At 40.1% G+C, this 20,995-nt stretch overlaps 1 protein-coding gene across 1 annotated transcript in view; it reads left to right on the forward strand.

Annotated features, from left to right (window-relative positions):
- The window catches only part of TMEM236 (transmembrane protein 236), a 50,582-nt gene that overhangs the window by 10,350 nt on the left and 19,237 nt on the right, over positions 1-20,995 (forward strand). Inside the window, exons 2-3 of the mRNA XM_019973248.2 lie at positions 10,481-10,553; positions 15,296-15,437. Of these exons, the coding sequence (XP_019828807.1) occupies positions 10,481-10,553; positions 15,296-15,437 (215 nt within the window). The remainder of the gene's footprint in view (positions 1-10,480; positions 10,554-15,295; positions 15,438-20,995) is intronic.

Raw genomic sequence — 20,995 nt, forward strand, 5'->3', positions numbered from 1 at the left:
GGTTCTTGTCATCTGAGATGCATAGAATACATTTGAAAAACAAGGAGCTGGGAATTTTAATTCGAGCAAGTACAGAAATGTAAAAATAATAGATACAGCTATACAGCTGTATAGTGAGAAACACTGTAGGGAGAGTGTGGCCAGGGAGGGTGGGGCCCAGGATCTGCTCTTTAGCACCTGATACTTGATGTCACCCCCTAACACAACAGGAGACTTTCAGTTCCTGGAGGACAGATGTCCTGAGTGGTTTCTGAAAATAAATCATGTGGTTGGCATTGCTTTCATCAATGGGGTTTAGGTGTTTTCCAACCCTTGACCCAAATCCTCAAGATCAACTAAGCTAAGCTGGGCCCTCCACCCCTCATACCTGCTAGGAGTTGCCTCAACCGTTCAAGACTCCTGACCAGGCCGGGAAGTGTTTGAGGGATAAGGAGGGTCTAAATCACAACAGGAGTAAACCAGTAGGAAGCTGGCCACACCAGCCCAGGAAGGTACTCTTTTTTTCTGCATTGGCTTAATCCCTAGGACCTTTTAGGTCTGAATATCATTTAGGGAGGAAACCTTCCCATATTGCTTATTATTATTATGTAGGAGCTAAGATCCCACATGCCTCATGGTCAAAAAGCCAAAACATAAAACAGAAGCAATATGGCAACAAATTCAATAAAGACATTGAAAACGGTCCACCTAAAAAACTTGAAAAAATATATTATTTTTAAATAATGTATTTATATTATTATTAAGCTATAATTCTTTACTGATTACTTATTATGTACTATATAATGAACTTAGCAGTTTCATTTCATTGCATACCACCTTGTGAAGTATGTCTTTTTTTGAGTTTATTATTCCTAAGAGGAAACTGAAGATTGGAGAGGTTAAGAAACTTACATGGCCAGCTGACAAGAGAGTGAAAGGACTGTACTTTGGACCCAGGTCCGTCTGATTCTGTGGTTGGTCCTTCTAACCACTGCCCTGAACTGCTTCTTTGAAGAGTGAGGTCCCAATCTCTGGGGGCAATTGAAAGGAAAGAAGGCAGCAGTCTTTCTGCTCCTTAGTGTCTGTGTTTTGGTTTGTTTGTTGTTTTTCTTTGTACGTCTGGTCCAGCTACTTCCCTTGTGCTAAGTTGTCTTGGGCTGTCACAATAATTACATCTTTCAGTGATTCCTTTTGGAAAATACTCTTCCAGTCTTTTATTTCTATTTGTGGGTGTGGTTGGTCATAAGTATTCTAAATAGTTTTAGGTGGATGGCATGTTATCTATGATTTCAGTGAAACTGTTCCCTCCATGACCTCTTTTCGAGCCATTGTTATCGCTTACTGGCCTAGAAAAGAAGAAGTTGTTACTGAGTACTATTCAAGGAACCTTACACATTCCATACTGTTAGACTTTATGACAACCCAGTGAGGTATCCACTAATAGTCTTGTTGTATAGATAAAGAAATGGAAACTTGAAGAAGTGATTAACTTTGGCTAGTGATAAAGTTTATAACTGGTGGAGCTGGAATTTGTGAGCCCAGAGTGGTCTGATTCTGTGCTGTTTCTTCCACCTTATGCAACTTTTAAAATATTCTGACTTTGAATGCTAAGTATGTTTTTAAAAAATGCAGCTTTTCTAGTGTCATTAGAATACATCTTCCCTAAAGATGTATATTTGGATATTGTATGTGATCCCCCAAAATGTGTATAGAATATTTTAATATATGTGGTAACAGTGTGTGTGTCATATAACTTGATTTCTAGAGAAAGATGATGCAAAAATAATTGCTATTACAGAAAGTAGGAATTGAAAGTATGAATTATTTTTGAATAATACTTAAATAGTTGTTTATGTGAGATTTCATAGATGCTTAGCTTTCACAGCTACATTGTTGATGGGCCTATTTGAGAATCTCCCTGTACATCCACACCAGTGCCATGGGTCCTATGTGGCTGGTATTCAGGAGAGAGTGAGTCACCCAGCTAGTGAATTCCTGACGTTGTGGCTGAGGCGTGCAGACCTGAATTGAAATTCCAGCATTGGCCCTGATTGTGAGATCATCCTTTAAATTCTTTAAGTTTTAGTTTTCTTATGAGCAACATGGGGACAAGCTAGTTTCTTTATTGGGTTGTTTTAAGAAATTGAGTAAGATTATGCATGAAAACTTCTGAGCACAATGCCTAGCACATGGTAAGGACCCGGTGAATGTTAGTATTATTATCTCATGCTGAATTTAGTATCTATTGAAAACATTATTTGGTTTAATCCTCAGAATGACTCTGACAAGTGATGATAAAACTGAAGAAAATTCTAGAAGTGATACTCTGTGTATCCAGAGAATCTTCTCGGTTTATTTTATCCTTTGAGAGTAGGGAAGGTGGATAGAGTGAAATGATGAATATCTTATATTTTGTGATTCTATTCTATACATAGTGTGATTCTATTTATTTTTTTTAGAATTGAAGAATGGTGGCTCAGATGGTAAAGAATCTGCCTGCAATGCAGGAGACCTGGGTTTGATCTCTGGGTCAGGAAGATCCCCTGGAGAAGGAAATGACTACCCACTCCAGTATTCTTGCCTGGAGAATTCCATGGACAGAAGAGCCTGGGGGGCTAAAGTCCATGGGGTTGCAAAGAGTTGGACATGACTGAGTGACTAACACTTTCACTTTTCATGGTTGATTTATAATATTGTGTTAATGTCTGCTGTACAGCAAAGTGATTCAATTATACATATATATACATATTTTTATATTCTTTTCCATTATGGTTTGTTTCAGGATATATATTTTATTTAATTTGGCTCTGCCAGGTCTTAGTTCTGGCATGTGAAATCTTCACTTATTGCAGCATGCAGGATGTAGATTCCTGTCCAGGGATCCAGCCTGGGCCCCCTGCACTGAGAGTGTGGCGTCTTAGCCACGGGACCACTAGGGAAGTCTGTATCTCAGGATATTGAATACAGTTCCTTGTGGCATACAGCAGGACCTTGTTGTTTATGCATACTGTATATGGCAGTTTGCAGCTGCTAATGCCACGTTCCTGACCCAGTCCTCCCCCAGTCCTCTCCCTCTTGACAACCACTAGACTGTTCTATACTAGAGTGTGATTTTACGTTTCATTTTCTCATTTGGCCTGCACTCAGTGTTGTAAAGTTGAGGGAGTGGATATAATTGTAATTTTATAAGGGAGGAAACAAGGTCAGAAAGTTTAGGGCACACTTTAAACCAACAGAAGTCTGAACTTTAATCCGGTGTTCTTCCTTTTACTCTTGTTAAACACTTCCTCATTCCTTTGGAATGACTGTTCTTTTTAGGGATGCCTGTCATAATTTATAATAAACTAGGGACATGGTTTGAGGAAAAGAAGAAAAACTATTTATATCCACCCCAAATTTTATATCCCAGTAAATAAGAGGAAACTTTGCCTGGGATATGACGGGATGGGTGAAACCATTGAGGTATAGACTAATCAGTGAATGGGTGAAACCGTTGAGCTACAAACTAACCTGAAACTGAAGTAGATTTCCTCGGAGAGGGTACCTTGGGGAAGGATAATCCTAGAAGACTTTTGGGGGTTCCCAGACTGGATTGGGGTGATACTTTAGGATTCTATCGAGTCTTGCAGAGTATGATTTCTTTAGCCAGCCATCCCCAACCTTTGTGGCACCAGGGACCAGTTTCCTGGAAAACAATTTTTCCATGGACTAGGATGGTGGGGGATGGTTTTGTGATGACTCAAGCACATGACATTTATTGTGCACTTTATTTCTATTATTATTACATCAGCTCCACCTCAGATCATCAGGCATTAGATCCTGGAGGTTGGGGACCTCTGCCTCAGACCATGACGTGTCGGCCATCCTGGGCAGTGCCAAGTTGGAAAGACTCCAATTGGAACATTTTCCTTTGTTGACATCCTTAACTTACATTGCAAAATTTGCTGTTGATTTGTTTCTGGTGGCAGTGGAAGTCATAGCAGTAATAGTTCTAGTTGTCATCATAGTAAAATAAGAGTAAATATTGATTGAACAATTACTATGTACCAAAAAGAGTTGTAAACACACTGCCTGTGTTATTTTAGTTAATTCTCTTTTATGAAGAAGAACATTTACAGTGTTCATTTTATGAGTGAGGAAATTGGGGCACAGAGGTTAAAAGACCACCTGCCCAGTGAGTAGGGAGTCAAGACCAACCCCATTTATCTTGAGTCTGAGCACCTTAACGGTGCACAGCAACACACACGAGTGACTGGCTCACCTGAGGCAGAGCTCACTCTTTCCAGCACCTCCGAGAAGGTCATAGGTGAATTGCCAGGAGATAACCAGTGGTATTTAACAGTTACTTCTTCCCAGAGAACCGTCTTTCTCTCAGTCTGTCTGTCATCTTCTGAAAACCAAGACTGATCACTTTCTTGTCCTTGACCACAGGCTTTCTCTGCTTGTCCCACCACCTCCAGTCAGTCAGCAGGAGTGGATTCACTTTTGCTTTTCTCTCCTGCATATGCAGTCAGTCACCAGATTCCATGAGTTCTTCCTCTTTCATCTCTATCGACTCAGCATCTTGTTCTCATGACTGTTTTCCTCACCCCAATCAGGCACTGATTTCCAGGGCCACTGTGCACTTGAGTCTCTGGCATGGCTCGCCAACTTTTGATCTATTCACGTCTAGCGTCAGATCCCTTGTTCTGGTCGCTTTTGCTCAAGGAGGCACAGAGAGCGTTTTATGAACCTCCTGGGGCTCTGGAGACCTTCACCAATAGCTGTCCTTCCTTTTGCCTCTCTGTCCCTCTCATTCCCTCCATGTCCTTGTTGACAGAGTAATAACCTTGAAAAATGTTGCCTGCATTTCCGTTCCACCTCTAAAACTCTACTCTTGCCCTTGCTTTTAGAATTCAGTGTTGGAATCTTCTGAAAGCTGAAGATACCTTAGTGTCCATCTATCATACTATTTCTCACAATACAGACAGTCTGCCTCTGATTTTAAAGGAGCTTCATGACTTTTTGTGTCTCTAATTATGAGAATGTGTTGTATTGTGCTCACTCGCTCAGTTGTGTCCAACTCTTTAGGCCCCATAGACTGTATCCCACCAGGCTCCACTGCCCATGGAATTTTCCAGGCAAGAATACTAAAGTAGGTTGCCATTTCCTTCTCCAGAGGATCTTCCTGACCCAAGGATTGAACCCACATCTCTTGCATCTCCTGCATTGGCAGGCGTATTCTTTACCACCAGTGGCACCTGGGAAGCAATTATGAGAATAGTCTTCCTTATTTCCTTGTATTGAAATAAACTCTGCCATGTGTAGCTTCCTTCCCGTCTTCTTTGTAGCTGTCACATCCTATGCCCTGCCTTAGATGCCAATGAATTTGGCCATGGCTGGGAGCCCTACCCATTGCCCCCTGATTTTCTCTTTTTATTGCTTTTCTTTTTTATGTGTCAAGCATTTTAATTTGGAGGTTGCATATTTTAATTTGCATAGAAAAGTTTGGCTTCTGGGATACCCTGTCCAGTGGTTTCGACTCCATGCTGTAACCACAGGGAGCCCATATTCAGTCCCTGGTTGAGGAACTAACATCCCAGATGCTGCATGGTGGGGCTAAAAGATTTTTTAAAAAGAAGAAGAAAAAGAAAATTTTGGCTTCAATCAATCAATCAATCAGCCAATTTTCAGTGATTCAACACTCACCCCCCCCCCAAAAAAAAAAAAAAAACACTCACCAATTTCAGAGTACTGTCCTTGTTATGAAATTATGCTGGCATGGCTACCAGCAATTAATTAGCCACATGTAATGGTCACTCTCAGTAGCATGACACTTTTTTCTTCCCTTTTTTTAAAAGAAAATTTATTGGAGTATAGTTGATTTACAGTATTCTGTTATTTTCAAGTGTACAGCAAAGTGATTCAGCTATACGTATACATATGTCCCCTTTTATTGCTTTTCAAGCTCTCTCGTCGGCTCTCATAAACTGTCGCTTGTGTGATGACAACTCTCCACATTGTGTCTCTAAGGGTGACTTCCTTTCTGAGCTCACTATGTCTATACTGAAGCTTTTCAAATATTTGAAGATGGGCTCATCACAGCCATTTCAGCCACATCCCATTTAGTCTGCTAAGAAGTTTTCTCCGGTGTCCAAGTCCCATCAGTTATTCTCTGTGTCCTGTGATTTCTGAACCTTTTACTCTTCATGATGTCTCCTTGGGATGCTAGCTGACTTGTTAATGTCTAAGTGTACTCTCTATGATACCACAAACCTTCAGTTTGTTACAGAGCACAGTAATGTGAAACACAGCAAAACAAGGTCTGCCTATATGTTGGTTTTAGCCTGCAGTTCTAAGGTTTAAGGCTTGACAACCAACCTGTGTGTGTGGACACTCTGTCCTCTGGACCTATCAGAGTAAGGGCTCCACCCTCTGGGCCACGGGCAACAGGCCTGCTCTCTGCATCTGAGGAGGGAACCCCTGGGCCCATGGCAGAAGTGGCAGCTTCCCTGGCCTCTGTGGCATCACAGAGTCATTCTTCCCTTTTCTTAATGATGGCACATCTTTGCAGCCAAATGGCTCGGTATTGGGCTTACCAGATGGCTCAGTGGTAAAGAATCCACTTGCCAATGCAGAAGATGTGGATTCAATCCTAGGGTCGGTAAGATCCCCTGGAGAAGGAAATGGCAACCCACTCCAGTATTCTCGCTTGGGAAATCTCATGGTCAGAGGAGCCTGGTGGGTACAGTCTATGGGGTTGCAAGGAATTGAACAGGACTGAGCATGCACACATGGCACGGCACAGCTCTGTATTAGCCCATTTCCTGCCTATCGTATCCTGGAAGTCTCACGGCCTTTCTTCATCTTGTCCTGTCTCTGTCGCCCTTCAGTGCAAGCTGTTAGTGTTTCTGCTGAAATTGTTGATTGGATTCACAAGCCACACCCTAATTGTTTTCTCCCGAATGTGCTCTCTCATCTTTTCTGCATCTTTTGCAATATGGATAGGAGTGTGTCAAAGAAAATAAGACAATATGTTCTTCAGTTCAGTTCAGTTCAGTCACTCAGTCGTGTCCAACTCTTTGCAACCCCATGAATCGTAGCACGCCAGGTCTCCCTGTCCATCACCAACTCCCGGAGTTCACCCAAACTCATGTGCATCGAGTCGGTGATGCCATCCAGCCATCTCATCCTCTGTCGTCCCCTTCTCCTCCTGCCCTCAATCTTTCCCAGCATCAGAGTTTTTTCAAATGAGTCAGTCTTCACATGAGGTGGCCAAAGTACTGGAGTTTCAGCCTCAGCATCAGTCCTTCCAATGAATACCCAGGATTAGTTTCCTTTAGGATGGACTTGTTGGATCTCCTTGCAGTCCAAGGGACTCTCAAGAGTCTTCTCCAACACCACAGTTCAAAAGCATCAATTCTTCGGTGCTCAGCTTTCTTCACAGTCCAACTCTCACATCCATACATGACCATAGGAAAAACCATAGCCTTGACTAGACGGACCTTTGTTGGCAAAGTAATGTCTCTGCTTTTTAATATGCTGTCTAGGTTGGTCATAACTTTCCTTCCAAGGCGTAAGCGTTAGCTAGGTGTATATATTGCCTGTGTGCTCAGTTGCTTAGTCGTGTCTGACTCTTTGCGGCCCCATGGACTATAGCCTGCCAGGGTCCTCTGTCCATGGAATTTTCCAGAAAAGAATACTGGAGTGGGTTGCCGTTTCCTACTCTGAGGTATGTAAATTACTAAATCAAAATTTTAAAAGATTGTGGATAACTGTCTTTCAGCCTCATTACTTTGTTGTGTAAGTCTATGTATTTTATGTACTTAAAAATTCCGAGAAGGGTCCATAGGATTTACAAGATTCCCAGAAAGTTTATTGTATAAAAATGGTTTGGAAATATTGTTCTAAATGCTGGAGATAAAGTAATGAACAACTCAGATAGGGTACCTTGTCCCATGGAATTTACCTTGGAAATAGGCAAACAGGAGTCAGACATGAAAGATTTATGGTCTAGACTAGGTCTATCATCCAGAGACTCCCTGTCAGAAAAGAATAGCCAGTGTAAATCTGGCAGGTGGGGCAAGGTTGGTATGATCACAGAATACCAAAATGTTATTAGTATGTTATTAGATGTTATTAGTATGGTGGGGCGGGGAAGGCAATGGCACCCCACTCCAGTACTCTTGCCTGGAAAATCCCATGGACGGAGGAGCCTGGTAGGCCGCAGTCCATGGGGTCGCTAAGAGTCGGACACGACTGAGCGACTTCACTTTCACTTTTCACTTTCATGCATTGGAGAAGGAAATGGCAACCCACTCCAGTGTTCTTGGCTGGAGAATCCCAGGGACGGGGGAGCCTGGTGGGCTGCCGTCTATGGGGTCGCACAGAGTCGGACACGACTGAAGTGACTTAGCAGCAGCAGCAGCAGCAGTATAGTGGGGTTAAGTGGATGTTGGGGAAGGGGCAGATCATTCTAAGTGAAGAGAGTAAAAGAAATAAGAGAAACCACATCATGGAGAACATGTAGACAATGGTGCTAGGTTTCAATTTTATTTTAATTACTTATCCACTGGAGATTTTTAGAAAATTTATTAAATCCACAAATATATTTTGTGGTAAAATACACCTATCATAAAACTTGCCATCTTAATGATTTTTAAATGTAGAGCTCATGGGCATTAAGTACATCCACACTGGTGTGCTACATCCATCCACAGAAACTTCTTCATCTGGAAAACCTGAAGCTCTATAGCCATTAAACATTAACTCCCCATTCCCCACTCCTCCCAGCCCTGGTGATTTTGAGCTGAGTAGTTAAGATGAGTTTTACATTTACAAAATTAGACGTTTGCTTTATGGGAAAATATTGCTTGGCAAGAATAACACTAACAGGAAACTGGTTACAAAGCACTGCAGATAAGAGATGATAGTGAGTGAGCTGTGTTAGCGGACGATGATTTGAAATGCACTTTGGCAGTAAATCATGCAGGACTGGATGATGACTGGAATGAGTATGGGTTCCTTTTCAGGCCTGTTAAGCCTAAGTTGTCTGTTAGACATCCAATGGAGGTACCAAATAGATGGGTGGGTGTCCAACTCCAGATCTCAGGACAGAGGCCATTGTATATATTCTAGAATCTGTTTGCAAGTCCTGGGCTAGTTGGTGATGTTTAGATGATGGGATTGGCTGAGATATCAGGCAAATAACACAGAAAAAGAAGAGGTGCTGGAATAATTCCTGAGGTACTCTTAAAGGTGAAGCTGAGAAGAGGACTCTGTGAATGCCTTTGCCAGCCTCAGAGAGCTGAGTGCTTCAGGAATCTCCATCTGGGCTCAGAGCAAGAGGCAAAGCTACCAATTTTAAAATTTCATCATACCTCTGGTTTTAGCAGGTTGTTCTGGGTCTGGCTATGAGAGTTGGGCTATCTCACCTCTATCTTATGTCTATACCTAGAAAATCTAGGATGAGGCTGAAGTAGAGGGACATGGCAGGCAGAAATTCTTAGTCTTTTGAAAGACTCCAACGCTGTGCGCTTAAACACACACTATCCTATAAATGAAATGGCACCCCACTCCAGTACTCTTGCCTGGAGAATCCCATGGGGGGAGGAGCCTGGAAGCTACAGTCCATGGGGTCGCAGAGTCGGACACGACTGAGCCGACTTTAACTCTTCTGACTCTGACTCTTAACTAAGGAGAGAGGAGGTAAATAGTTCATTATAGAAAAATTTGAGTGTATTTTACAGTATCTTCCTGTAAATTGATAATGCTAAATATATGTGTTACTTCTCTCTGTCATAAAATATTTATATGTTATATCTCAATATCTGATTGCTTGATCATGCAAGGCTTAAAACGTGAAAGTGTTAGTCACTCAGTTGTGTCCAACTCTTTGTGACTACACAATCTGTCCATGGAATTCTCCAGGCAAGGCTTAAAAGGTGGTCCAAAAACAAATATGAAAACTATGTGATTTTTGTGTATGTGTATGTGTATGTGTATATATATGTATATATATATATATATATATATATATATATAAAATTTCCCCCCCCCCTCAGGTAAGAAAAATCCAGATTTGTCACCTTTAACTAATGGTATATGGTTTCTAATTTATTTTTTGAAAGATCAGTTTTGCAGCATGGGCTATAGTATCCCTAGAGAGAGTCATGCTGTTCTTTTTTTTTCAACTGGTCACCAGAGCCTGACGTGTTGGACAGGATTCTAATGAATGAGTTATGAAAATACTGAACGTCATTTGCCTTGCACTGTGATGCTTTTAGCCATCGACGGTTTGTTAATTATTTGGAAACCTTTCACCCTCTTATTCTAGAAAAACATCCTTGTTTTTTGTGTGTTCCCCTTTGCCATACTCAAACATTTGGGAAATGGAAATAGGGAAGCAGTGGCTTCTTAGAAAAACTATAAAGGAGTGCAAGAACTGCACAACTGGCAAAATGGAACAGGAACTGTTGATCTTGTACATTATTGCTTTTGCTTATTTTTTCTCCTTTGCTAGGAGACCTGTTCTGATGATGTGTATAGTACTCACCACGCTTCCCAGCTTCAGCTTTTCTATAGCAGTGACCGAGGTATGGAATTTTGATTTCTTCTCCTGCCTGTAAGATTTTGAGATTTTAGAATGTCCCCCTGTTCTTAAAATTTCACAGAATGGTATGCCCAACAAGTTTCTTAAAGTTGATTTTCTCCAGTCTTAGATCATTGTTATCTCTGTGATTGTGGAGGAAGGTCTAACAGCCAATTTTTTAAAATCTACGGTGTTTGTGTAGAGGGGTGGGGAGAAAGGAATGTCACTTGAAAATAATAAAAAAGCAAGGAATTTGAGAGAAGATCCACATTTTGTTTCTTCTAAGCTGATGTTTTTCATGAGTGTTCTTGGTTTTAAAGAGAATAGAACAGTATCTCAGGGAACAGCCACTCACATGATAAGACCTTTGATAAGATATCTGTTGCCAAATAATTTGCATGTGATGTTTATTTGAAAATAAATTTCAATTTATGTTTCAACCAAAGGCAGCTCCCAAGGGACTCTGATGGATGGGTATCTGCAGAACAGGAATATTATAGCTACAACTTTTAGGCTGTGAGAACTCTTATTACCCAGATAGTAATTCAAAGCAGAATGCCCTGCTAATCTTATTATTTGTAAGGTGCTTGAAAGATGTAATTTTTTAATTTATTAATAAAATTTTCATTTACATGTTGAGTAGATCGTCACTAGTGCATATTACATGAAATTAGATCCTGAGGATAGAGGAAAAAAATTTGACAGTCTCTAGCCTTCAGTGAGCTTCCCTGCTGGCTCAGCAGTAAAGAATCTGCCTGCAATGCAGGAGCCTCAGGAAATATGGGTTCGATCTCTGGGTCAGGTAGATGCCCTGGAGAAGGGAATGGTAACCCACTCCAGTATTCTTGCCTGGAGAATTCCATGGACAGAGGAGCCTGGTGGCCTACAGTCCATGGGGTCGCAAAGAGTTGGACACAACTGAAGCGACAGCACATCCGCACAGCCCTCAGTAATTTTTAAACAGATGGTAGAGAGCAAAAAAACAGGCAGCAAGAGTAGGTCTGCTTAGTGCTATGAGAGAGATGTATACCAGGTAATGGATGACATCATTAGAAATTACATGACTTTGGAACATGTCCTAGATGCAGCATGAGGACAGTATATGAACACACAGAATATCCTCAGAAGATGGACTTTGCATCAAACGGCAACCCACAAATATTTGAATCTTGATTTGTCATTTTCTCTTCCTTCCCCACCAGAGACCTTGTAAAGCACCTGGGAGGTACCTATGAGCTTCAGAAATTCAGGGTATGACCTTTCAAGGAACACTGCTGTCCCAGTGATGCACTGTCTATGGTTTATCATAGATAAACTATATGCACTATTTATGGTTTATGCACTATTTATGCACTACTTATGGTTTGTGCACTATCTATGGCCCCTTTGGGCCAACTTTCTCATTATGTTTCACCCATTGTTGCATATTTTTGTTTACTTTTTTCTTATTTTTCACTGAGGTGTAACACACAAACAGAAAAGTTCACACAATATAGACAATATTAATGGGATACTACAGGAAACCCCTGTGGAAACATTACTCAGTTCAAAAAATAAAACTTTGCCAGCTCCCTAAAGGCCATCTCTACTGGCTACCCTTCCTTCTATCCAAAAGGTCACTTCTACCTTACTAACTTCACAGGTTAGTTTATCTGTTTTTGAAAGCTTTATACAAGGAAATCAAATTGTTGTCTATCTGTCTATGATCTTTCTGTCTGTGTATCTTTCATTCAAAATATGGGCTATTCTTGTTTTTCTGTTTAGATGTAGTTCATTCATTTTCATTTTTTATTCCTGTATAGTATTTAATTTTACAAATATATCACACTCTATCAGTTCTATTCTATGTTATTTTATTTTCTGGCCATGCCACCTGGCTGGTGGGATCTTGGTTCCCTGCCCAGGGACTCCTATCCACTTGGCTACCAGGGAACTCCCGTCAGTTATACTCTTGATGGTCATTTCAGTTTCCAGTTTTTGCTGCTGTGAACATCCTTAAACGTGTCTCTTGGTGCCATATATAAGCATTTGGGTTAGTTAAATGTGCAGGAGTAGAACTGATGGATCACAAGATATTCAAGTACTCAATTATAGCTAAAAGTGTCAGTTTTTCAAAGAGATTATATTAATTTAGACTTCCACTAGCAGAGAATGCAGAGAAGGCAATGGCACCCAACTCCAGTACTTTTGCCTAGAAAATCCCACGGACGGAGGAGCCTGGTAGGCTACAGTCCATGGGGTTGCTAGAGTCGGACACGACTGAGCGACTTCACTTTCACTTTTCACTTTCATGCATTGGAGAAGGAAATGGCAACCCACTCCAGTGTTCTTGCCTGGAGAATCCCAGGGATGGGGAACCCTGGTGGGCTGCCGTCTATGGGGTCACACAGAGCTGGACACGACTGAAGCGACTTAGCAGCAGCAGCAGCAGCAGAGAATGAGCAGTCTTTGTGTTCCCTATCCTCAGTAGGACTTGCGTTGTCAGCCTTTTTATTTTAACTATTATGGTGAGAATATCCTTGAATTTCATTATAGTTTTCAATTTCATTTCCCCAATAATTAATGAGATTGAGCATATTTTTCATTCCGTTTCCCCCCTAATGTGTTGCTTATCTTTTAAAAATTGATTTGGAGGAATTATTTATATATTCAGATTTCAGGCTGTTTGTCGATTTTATGTATTGCAAATGTCTCATTCTGTAACTTCATGCTCTTAATTGTATATTTTGATGGATAAAAGCTTTTTTTTTATTTTATTTTTAAACTTTACAATATTGTATTGGTTTTGCCAGTAGTCCACTGTGTCACTTTATTTGCCGTATTTTCTTTTGGTTACCTGTTTGAAACAATTTTATCATATTGTCAATTTAAACCTTAAAGTCCTAAAGACAGTCTCCTATATAACATTTTGAAATTCTCTTTGAACTTCACAATCTACCCATAACTAATTTTTGTGTGTGTTGTGCAGTAAGGGATTGTTTTTTTCTCCCCCAAATAATAGCTAATAGACTGAGCACCATTTATTAAAATGTCTGCCCTTGTCACATTTCTCTGTAGTTAATAAACCAGATGTGTGTGTCCATAGTCTATTCTGAGCTTTCTGTTCTGTTCCACGGCCTACTTTTCTATTCCTGTGCCAACACTGCAATATCTTAATTCTTATATGTTTATAATAGCTCTTTGTATCCAGAAGAGTAAACCTTCCTGTTTTCCTTTTCTTCTAGAATGTCTTGCTCTTTGTATTTTTTTTTTCCACTTTTTAAAATTGAAAGATAATTGCTTTACAGAATTTTGTTGTTTTCTGCCAAATGTCAACATGAATCAGCCACAGGTATACATATGTCCCCTCCCTTTTGAACCTCCTTCCCATCTTCCTCCCCATCCCACCCCTCTAGGTTGTTACAGAGTCCCTCTTTGAGTTCCTTGAGTCATACAGCAATCCCATTGACTATCTAGTTTACATATGGTAATGTAAGTTTCCATATTATTCTCCCCATACACCCCACCCTCTCCTTCTTCCTCTCCCTCTCATGTCCATAAGTCTGTTCTCTATTTTGTTCTTTATTTTGCTGCCCTGAAAATAAATTCATCAGTACTATCTTTCTAGATTCCATATATATATGTTAGTGTACAATATTTATCTTTCTCTTTCTGATTTACTTCACTCTGTATAATAGGCAGTAAGTTCATCCACCTCATTAGAACTGACTCAAAAGCATTCCTTTTTATGGCTGAGTAATATTCCATTGTATATATGTACCATAGCTGTTTTATCCATTCATGTGTCAATGGACATCTAGGTTGCTTCCATGTTCTAGCTATTGTCAGTAGTGCTGCAATGAACATTGGGGTACATGTATCTTTTTCAATTTTGGTTTCCTCAGGGTATATGCCTAGCAGTGGGATTGCTGGGTCATATGGTGGTTTTATTCCTAGTTTTTGAAGGAATCTCCATGTTCATTTTAGAATCAGCTTATCATTTTCCACAGAAAAGTTGGAATTTTATTGAGGTTGTAACAAATGGTATCATTTTTAAAAATCTTTTTTTATAACTGTTCTGTTTTTGGTATGAGGAAATAATTTATCCTTTTGGGGGAGATTTGTCCATTTATAATCATACAGTCTATGAATAACGACTTTCTGCTTCTCTTTTTTCCTAATACTTAAACACCGTTTCTTTCTCTCGCTTCATTATACTGGCTAGGACTTCAGTACAGTGTTGAATAGAAATGGTAGTGGTGTAACCTTTGGTTTATTCTTGTCCTCAGAGGTATTGAAAACTCTTAATGTACTACGGTTAACTTGATTTTGCCATAGGTTTTTTGTGGATGCCTTAAACTGATGAAGCAAGTGCTCCAAAGCCTAGCTGGGTTTACCCAGCTCTCTCTTCTTAGAAGACCCTACACTCTAATCTTTGTCTCCCTACATCTTTGAGCTAGGACTCTCAGAGGCTCTGTATAGCTGTTGGGTTGGGAGAGATTCCTACTGTTAAATTTTAACGCACATTTACTGAAGTCTGTCTTTAACTGATAGAGTTCTGTCTTCCATTAACGTGGATCCTAATGACATCTTTAGAAATGGTTCAAAACTTTGTGGGATTGAACACCTAAAAAGCTGAAAACCATGCTTCTGATCTTTTAGCAAATGTATGTATAATTAATTTAGCACTTCTTTCAGATTCCTCAAAGAACTGTGAACAAAGAAAGTATAAAAATTTAATGCTTCTTAATGGTCTTCTGAAAACAGGTTCAAAAGAATATTAATGGTTCCACTGATGTGTTACCGGATATGTTACCTGACCTGCCAGTCTCCCTAGTTCTGACTTGCTTGATTGTGGTTGATATTATTGAAAAACTCAGGATATATCCTCTTAGAGGGAGGCAAAAGAGTAAGTATTCTTTTAAATACAAATATTTTTTAAAAGTTTAACATATAATTCAACTTTCTCCCATTCTGTTATCTGTTGACATGTTTCATGATATTTTTTAAGAGCTAACATTGTAGTTAGAAAATTACAAATAAAGATATCTAAATATCATTATTTTTAAACCTACTTTGATAGCTATACAGTTCTTTTCTTTTTTTGATTTTGATAGTACTTATAAATGAATAAACTTACTAAATATTGACTACTAAATCTTTAATGTTTGCTCTGACAAGAAAATTACATAAGTAAATTATTGTACATTTGTATTTTAGGAACTCTCTCAAAACCTTAAGTTTAGATGAATAAATAAGAAGTTTAGTCTGGACACAACTGAGTGACTAACACACTTTTTAGTCTGGATACTTTTGATATGGGAATTAATATGACTACTGCAGATATTTCCTGGAGATTTATTTGTTTTTTTTTAATTTAGTTGCTTCATGATTGTGAATTGTCAAAATGCTGAAGATTACCAAGATATGCCACATTTTTCCAAAGGGAACAGTTGAAACTGGATATCAATTGGCCTTTTTAAAAAAGTATTTTGTTAACTGAATATTTTGTTTGGTCAGTCATAAGTCCCCTCCACTTTAGTTTTATGTGATAGTATCTGTGTTCGATGTACAATATTTGCATGGTGTGGTTATTGGATGGCAAAGATTTTGCATTTAAAATTGGTATGTTCTGTTCATCACTCTCTGACTGATGGGGTGGATGGGGGTAAATTGAGTGAGTCATAGGAGAATGCTTTGGGATAGTAAGGTGACTACTACAACCAGGAAGGAAAACACTAGACAGTCATTTCTTATGACTGAGGGGTGAGCCACCACCCCTTCCTTATGGAAGAGTGAGCCACCACCCCTCTGGCCACTCTTGCTCCTCAGTTTGAAAAGCAGAACTGAATTGGAGGCCACCATGATATCTGAGACTCTGAGTTTCATATTTTGCACTTTGTCCTTTGGTGGGGGACGAGAAGCTGTTATGTTTAAAATAACACAGGTGATAAGGCAGAGAAGATGACAGTGGCAGCCAATGAGTCTGTGGGGGAAAAGGTATTCCCAAGGTACACCTGCCTTCCTGAATTGAGTGTTTTGTCTTAAACTGAGGTGGTTTGAGAATTGTCAAACCCTTGACTACTTTTTTAGACTCCTTAATGACACAAGTCTATTTTGAAATTGGACTGTTTTTAATGAGTCTGTATTTTCCATGTGAATGTGAACTTTATAGGTTTTTAGTGAAAATTCTTTTTTTTAAATGCACATGTATATTTCTGAGCATAAGTTATTGGCATTTTATATTTTAAGGGATGAACTGGTTTTTTAAAGGGAAATTTTCCTGGTATTAAGAAATAATGCTGAAAAAAGAATCAAAATAAGAGAACCCCAAGGAAGAAGTCAGTCCTGGGGAGAAGACTCTAGAACATCTTGTCCAATTGCTGCTTCTTAGTTGAAGAGCCTCTTTCTTGAGCTCTTCTCTGCTCAAACTTAGGAGGGTTAATGTCTAGTTAAGTAGCTCCATTCTTTAATAAAGTCACACTTAAAAAACTATCATTCTTTCAAAATACTTTTATAAATATTAATTATAAGTATACTTAATTTTTGTGTAAAATTTGAACTCAAATAGTCTCCTATACTCATTGTAACAGGCTACTAATAAAATCAATTGTATGAATTTTGAATCAATGGGATATTCTCATTTATCCTCTGGAATATTAATATGTAAATTCATAAACATAGATTATAAAACATCAATTTGAACATAAACATAAATATGGTTTCACTGCATATGCTACCTTAGCATAGAAGAGGTAGGATAGGGATGTGGGACAGAGTTCAGACTAATTTGACTTCCCTTAGGAAGTGTCGGTAAAGAACATATATTCTGTTCTTTGCTCTCTCCAGATAGTTTGAAATGCATACACACCAGTTGTTGCAGTTTTCACCTTGTGCTAGATGAAACTAAGGTATTCTACAAAGCTTGGACTTAATGGATACTCTTGCACTAGCCTAATTATCTTTGGTTGTTGTTGTTGCATCAGTATATTTATTTATTGAAGTATAGGTGATCTACAATGTTGTGTTAATTTCTGCTGTACAGCAAAATGATTCAGTTGTACATATATAAACATTCTTTTTTATGTATTCTTTTCCATTATGGTTTATCACAAGATATTGAATATAGCTCCTTATGTTATACAGTAGGACCTTGGTGTTAACCATTCTATATATACTAGTTTGCATCTGCTAACCCCATACTCCCATTCTATCCCTTCCCACCTCCCCAACTGTCTTAACTCTTTAATTCCAAGCCACCAAAATTTGATCTTCATTTAGCTTTTCTTTTTCTAAATTTAAAAAATTATAAAAGCTCTATATTTGATATATGGTTAAACCAATCTTCACTGGCCCAAGGGATCCTTTCTGCTAACTTCCTAGTACCAGTTGAAATGCCAAAGTATCAAGTGATTACCACGTTATAATGTCTAATGTCATTGTTATAATGTCATTTCCCATAGACTGTGGCTCAGTTGGGAATATTTTCTGGAACACAGATCTCCAAGGCATGTAATGTCACAGGTGCCCATAGCACCTAATAGTGTCAAGTCCTAGTCATGTGAGCAAACAATAAGAATACAAGATATAGCCTGCATGTCTCCTGCTCTTACTAATGTTAGTCTCTCAGTCGTGTCCGACTCTTTGTGACCCCATTGACTGTAGCCCACCAGGCTCCTCTGTCCATGGCATTCTCCAGGCAAGAATACTGTAGTGGGTAGCCATTCCTTTCTTCAGGGGATCTTCCAGACCCAGGGATCAAACGCAGGTCTCCTGCGTGGCAGGAAGATTTTTTACTGTTTGAGCCACCAGGTAGTGGCTCTTACTAATTTGTGAGTACAAATGAGCACACTTTAACATTTCCATCTGAATTTTGCTAGCTTGGTCCTAACCTCTTAGTGACTAGACTTCATCTCTCTTCTTCCTTCCGTGTTATTCTCTTTCCCATTTTTAAACTAGACCCAAGATGTATCTCCCATGGTCTCATTTGTTGGTCTAGACTGTTGAATATCCTCTGGAGTGTGTGGGCTTCAGCAGTTGTGGCACACAGGCTTAGTTGCTCCGTGGCATTTGGAATCTTCCAGGACCAGGCATTGAACCTGTGTTCCCTACATTGGCAGGCGGATTCTTATCCACTGTGCCACCAGAGATGTCCCCTCCTAGTTTTTAGCTACGACAAACATTATTGTTCTGACTTTTTCAAAAGTGAAAGGGTTGAGAAGAAAAGGACAAGGATATGGTTAAAATGAATAAGATGCTGTGTATTTGAGCTGGGCAGGGGAGACGTGCCCAGTTAGGTTACAGGTGTGTGGATGGTGCAGGGGGTCTCTGTTTGCGGGGACCCTCTGCCATGTACAGGAGTCAGCAGCCACTCACTCCATGATGTGTCTAGCCCAGCAGAGGTTGGAGATAGAGTTAACTGCTGCTGGACGGCAGCTGAATGATATCAGTATGATGACCACAGACACTGTCCTTAGAAGACCCTGAGCATCGCACATGCCCAGACTCCTTGGCAACAGCCCTAGGCAGAAGAGAGGGACTATTATGGACTGGCTGCTCATGAGGACGAACACAGAGGGGCCACAGGGGGTTGTACCAGTCGGGTGGCAAGATGGTTTTGCTCCATGAGGTTTTGCTGCAGAGTCAGACGTGACTTGCTAGAAGTGAGATCAACAGGCTATTTGAGTGGAAAACATCATAGCCCTGCAGAGGAGGCGGTTTCCACTGTCACATCAGTAAGAGGTGCCAGGTATGATGTTGGCAGTGTAAGGTTTTCAAATAAATCTGCTCTCAGTGGCTGTGCTCCAGTTCCTTCTGTGTAGTCTCTTTAATACCCAGAGACTTGGACCAAGTGCTGCAGGCACTTCAGCAGCACAGATGATCATTTCTTCAAGTGAAATGCCTCCGTGTGCAATTTCACGCTCAAAGGATATGCAAGGTTTTAAGGCTGGCATATGTAATTTATTTAAAGTTCTCCAGGCACTTCTGATGCCCACCCTGATTGAGAGCCTTTGACCATAGAAAGTATCAGGAACTGAGACCAATAGCAAGTTAAAACCCAAGAGATAAAATCCAAATTCTGAAAGGAATTTCCATCTCAGATTTCTTTGAAATGGAACTTATCACTCCATAACCAAATGGCATGTTAGAGATGGGAAAAGAAATTTAAAAAAAAAAAAAAAGGACACTGCTTTTCTCTGAATAAAATGAATGGCATCTCAAGTTCCCCTTTGCTTCTTTTTAAGAAAAAGCTTATCACACAGTCTGAACCCGATGTGCTCACTGGTTTCCATAATGTGTTTTGCAATGTGGTTAGAGAGCACATAAGAGGAACACTGAGTCCGCAGCCATGCCAAGAAGGGGAGGGAGGCATTTCCTTTTATACTCTCCCTTTGCTGTTTAGAAGAAGGAAGTTTCAGAAAAGTATGTCAGCTCTAGGATTTTTTCCCCCCTTCTCAAGAAACAAGTAGCCATTTACCAGACTGGGGGTGAGAGAAGGGTAGAGTTTCTGATTTATAACTTCTAATGAAGCACCAGCTGTCAGGATTAGGTCAGTGCAGACCCGGCCAGAAATTAGACTGCTGTGGTCCCTGTGCCAAACAACATGGGGCATCAGGTGCTGTCAGGTCTGAGCTGACTCCCTTTGAGTAGGACAGCTTTACGTGAGCATAGCAATTTGGTATTTAATTGTTATTTTTTTTCTCTAGGAAGGAAATAAAATGTATGAACATTTTAAATATATAAAGTGCAGTTTTTGAGAATTGCAAGGTATTTTCAAAATAAACATTTTCAGGGTCTGGTAAGAGAAAGAGAACATAAAGAATTCAGCGGGCAATACTTTATTTTTTTTAACCTGACTTTATTTTATTATCTTTTTGGCCACAGGGCATGCGGAATCTTAGTTCCAGACCAGGGATGGAACCTATGCCCCCTGTGTGGAAGCAAATCCAGCATGCATTACTTTATAATAACAACAAAAATTTAAGGCCCCAGCTAGAAATTAAAGGGATAGATCATGGATTTTTGGTATCTAAATTTCCTTGCATAGGATTGAAGAGAGTGACAGGTTGTGGAGCTGATGGCCAGAGAGCCTTTTAAGTCGTGTATACTTTAGTAGTGGGACACCAGTTTGCTCAGACTCTGTTGTTGAGAGTGGAGTGGGTGTTGTAAAGGCTGCTTCCTATGAACTCACAAACTCTTCTTGGAATCACTCATTGGCATGTCTGCCCGTGCTCAGTCACTCCTGTCGCTGCTGGTGCTTGGGAGGCTTTAGAAAACCTTGAGTCCCCGCCACCTTCGCGGGGTCCTAGAGGCTGGGTGAGCTCACACCGCTCATGCGCATGCTCTGTGGTGGCCACGGTCGCTGGAAGGTACCCAGGCTGCACTGCCAGGAATTCCAAATGCCTTCCAAAGCTTCTCATCTTGCTTCAAGGGCTGTCTTTAGGACCCTGAGGCAGAGGGCTATCT

Source organism: Bos indicus, chromosome 13, assembly GCF_029378745.1.
Source record: "Bos indicus isolate NIAB-ARS_2022 breed Sahiwal x Tharparkar chromosome 13, NIAB-ARS_B.indTharparkar_mat_pri_1.0, whole genome shotgun sequence".
Classification (NCBI taxonomy): domain Eukaryota; kingdom Metazoa; phylum Chordata; class Mammalia; order Artiodactyla; family Bovidae; genus Bos; species Bos indicus.